At 38.0% G+C, this 2590-nt stretch overlaps 1 protein-coding gene across 1 annotated transcript; it reads left to right on the top strand.

The window, feature by feature from the left end:
- The first annotated feature begins 246 nt into the window (after positions 1 to 246).
- Positions 247 to 1007, top strand: LOC122074744 (putative invertase inhibitor). Its single transcript, XM_042639700.1, has one exon. It carries the CDS (start codon positions 405 to 407, stop codon positions 945 to 947), a length of 543 nt encoding a protein of 180 aa, XP_042495634.1. The 5' UTR covers positions 247 to 404; the 3' UTR covers positions 948 to 1007.
- Positions 1008 to 2590: the final 1583 nt, after the last annotated feature.

Raw genomic sequence — 2590 nt, 5'->3', positions numbered from 1 at the left:
GGGAGCCTATTGGGATAAATTCTAAAATTAGCTTTCCCCCTTATTGATAAGATTATCCTTTACAGAGAGACATCTAAAGATAAGGTACGAATGCTGTGACCTGGTGGTCAAGCGTAGAAACACTATCTCGACATTCTCGGGGTAAGGCTCCATACTTCTCGCTCCACCAGACCTCGTACAAGCGGGAGCCTCATGCAACGGGTACGCCCTTTCTTTTTTTCTTTTATAAACGTTATAAAAGAGAAAATAAAAAGAAACAAAAAACAACAAAAACAAATAGCCGAAGAGCAGCCCCCACCTTCGGAATTTCCATCAGCAGGGGGTCTCAACAGCTGCTATCCAAGGTACAGATAAACAACCCGTCCATTTTTGGGTTTCAGATTTAGAAGAGAGTTGAACCAAACATGAGGCAATCTTTCTTCTCCTCCCCTATCTTCTTCTTTCTTGCCATTCTATTTCTAGCCAAGGTTGATGCTGATATCGTCAATGAAACATGTCAAAAAGCTTCTCAGGTTGACAAGGAATTGCAGTATGACTTCTGTGTTGCGGCTCTTGGAAAAGATCCCAAGAGCCACAGTGCAGACCTCCAGGGGCTAGGGATCATCTCAATGGAATTGATGAAAGAGAAAGCAACAAAGATTGGTTCACACATTAAGGAGATCTTGAATGATACAAAATCCGGTCCAGTTTTTAAGCGTTGCATACAGAGTTGTGACGAGCGTTACGCCGACGTACAGCTTTCTACAAATCATGCAATTGAAGCCTTCAAATCTAAGAATTACAAGGAAGCTAGTAGCCAAGTGAGTGCCACGTTGACTAATGCTGGGACTTGTGAAGACGTGTTTGCGCAGACTCTCGATCACCTAAAATCTCCTTTGACAGCAGAGTATAATGATTTGTTTCAGTTGATTTCAATTGCTGGGCAAATTAGCTTTGTTTTGACATGACCGTAACTATGGATGCAGCTGTTATTTTATCTATAAATAAAAGATCCACTTTTGCTGATATATCTAAGAAAGTTGTATATTTATTTATTTATTTTTTATGTTGAAAGGATAATTTATTTTTGTCAAAAAGAATAATTTTATTAAAATAGAAGGAAAAAATACATCAAAGAATGGACACAGCCGAGACCAGTCGAACAACATGCAGACTCCACCCTCGGCAACTGCAGAATGTTGTACATTAAGGAGCTTTTAATTACAAAAAAAATAAATTGTCATGTATCCCTTTCAAAAGTGCCTCGCATACATGAAGTGATTTGGCGTAAACCAATTTTTTATTGGGTTGAAATCAATATTGATAGTAGCTCCTTGGGTAATCGAGGTCATGCAGGGGCTAGAGGAATTTTCAAGGACTCTTCTGGTGATCAACTAAAAAGTATCAGTTCATATGTGGGTATTGCTTCAAATTATTTTGCTGAACTTTTTGCTTTCTCTAAAGCTCTTTGATATACACAAGAGTTGGGTTTAACTAAAATTTGGGTGGAATGTGATTCGTCCGCGGTGGTTAATTGTATTAGAAATAAGCTATTCCTAGATTGTTTTTGCAAAAATGGCGATTTTACAAACCGTCTCTTGAAGAGATGACATGGAGATTATCTCATTGCTGTCGGAAGATGAACGTGGTTTTTTTTTTCGCTAGAAGGTCAGATTGTACTAAAATATTAGAAAAATGAAGAATGAAATATAATACAAGAGCCTGAAGTGAGCCTCCACCTTTGGCATTGCCATCAGCAGAGACTCACAACCGCTATCTCAAAAATCTAAATGAGTATGGCCTGCTTCGTCAATAGCTAACTCATGCCTGATGTGAAGAGGCAGAGAAGCATCATCAGAAGATGTCCCAGTTTTAGCAGCTTCCTTAGCCAGAAAATCCACGACAGTAGAGATGAATGTGGTACTAGCGAAGAAAGCTGCTAAATCTTATGCTTCTGAATCTTGATAATTTGCTCCTCCGTTTATTACTGAAATCTTTATATGGGACTTGGATGAGAGACCTAGATATAGATTTGGTTGATCTGCTTTCTTGAGTAGTTTTCTTTTGGGTTGAGTTTCCTTCCTGCTGATCTTAATGCCAAAGGTGGAGGGAAACCTTCCTTGTATTTTATTTCTTTGAGATATCATTTCGCCTTTGGATATCTTTGATATACATTCTTTTTCTTTCCTTTTCTAGATATTAATTAAATCTGCTGACCAATAGGTAAAAAAAAAATAGTTGCAGATTGTAAGAATCATCTCTTTGGGACTCAACTGAAGCTTCAGTTGGATCCTTGTAATAGTGTCCTTGATCTGTGAGGAGCGTACTATTTCAGTGTCTTTGGGGGCAGCTTCTCCTCTAGGAAAATTATTTTTTTAAGCAATAATCAAGAGCTTATTGGCTTACAATGGGGAATCCAATATTTCCTTTTTTTCACAGATCCATGAAATCCAGACAATGCTTAACTCAATTTACATGCTTTTAAAATAAAATTCTACCCAATGGTAAAACTTCTTAAGGGAAAATTTGTTTGAACTGATCACAAAAAGTATACTAGCACCCTCCTCTCCTCACATGAAATGGCCTCTTTCCTATGCAAGAAATGTTTCGG

The sequence above is a fragment of the Macadamia integrifolia genome, chromosome 3 (genome assembly GCF_013358625.1).
Source record: "Macadamia integrifolia cultivar HAES 741 chromosome 3, SCU_Mint_v3, whole genome shotgun sequence".
In the NCBI taxonomy this organism is placed as follows: Eukaryota; Viridiplantae; Streptophyta; class Magnoliopsida; order Proteales; family Proteaceae; genus Macadamia; species Macadamia integrifolia.
Note: the sequence above shows the minus strand (reverse complement) of the source record. Positions and strands in the feature narration are given on the sequence as shown.

Coding starts and splice junctions, on each gene's coding strand:
- LOC122074744 (XM_042639700.1), top strand. CDS start 405: ATGAGGCAATCTTTCTTCTCCTCCCCTATCTTCTTCTTTCTTGCCATT.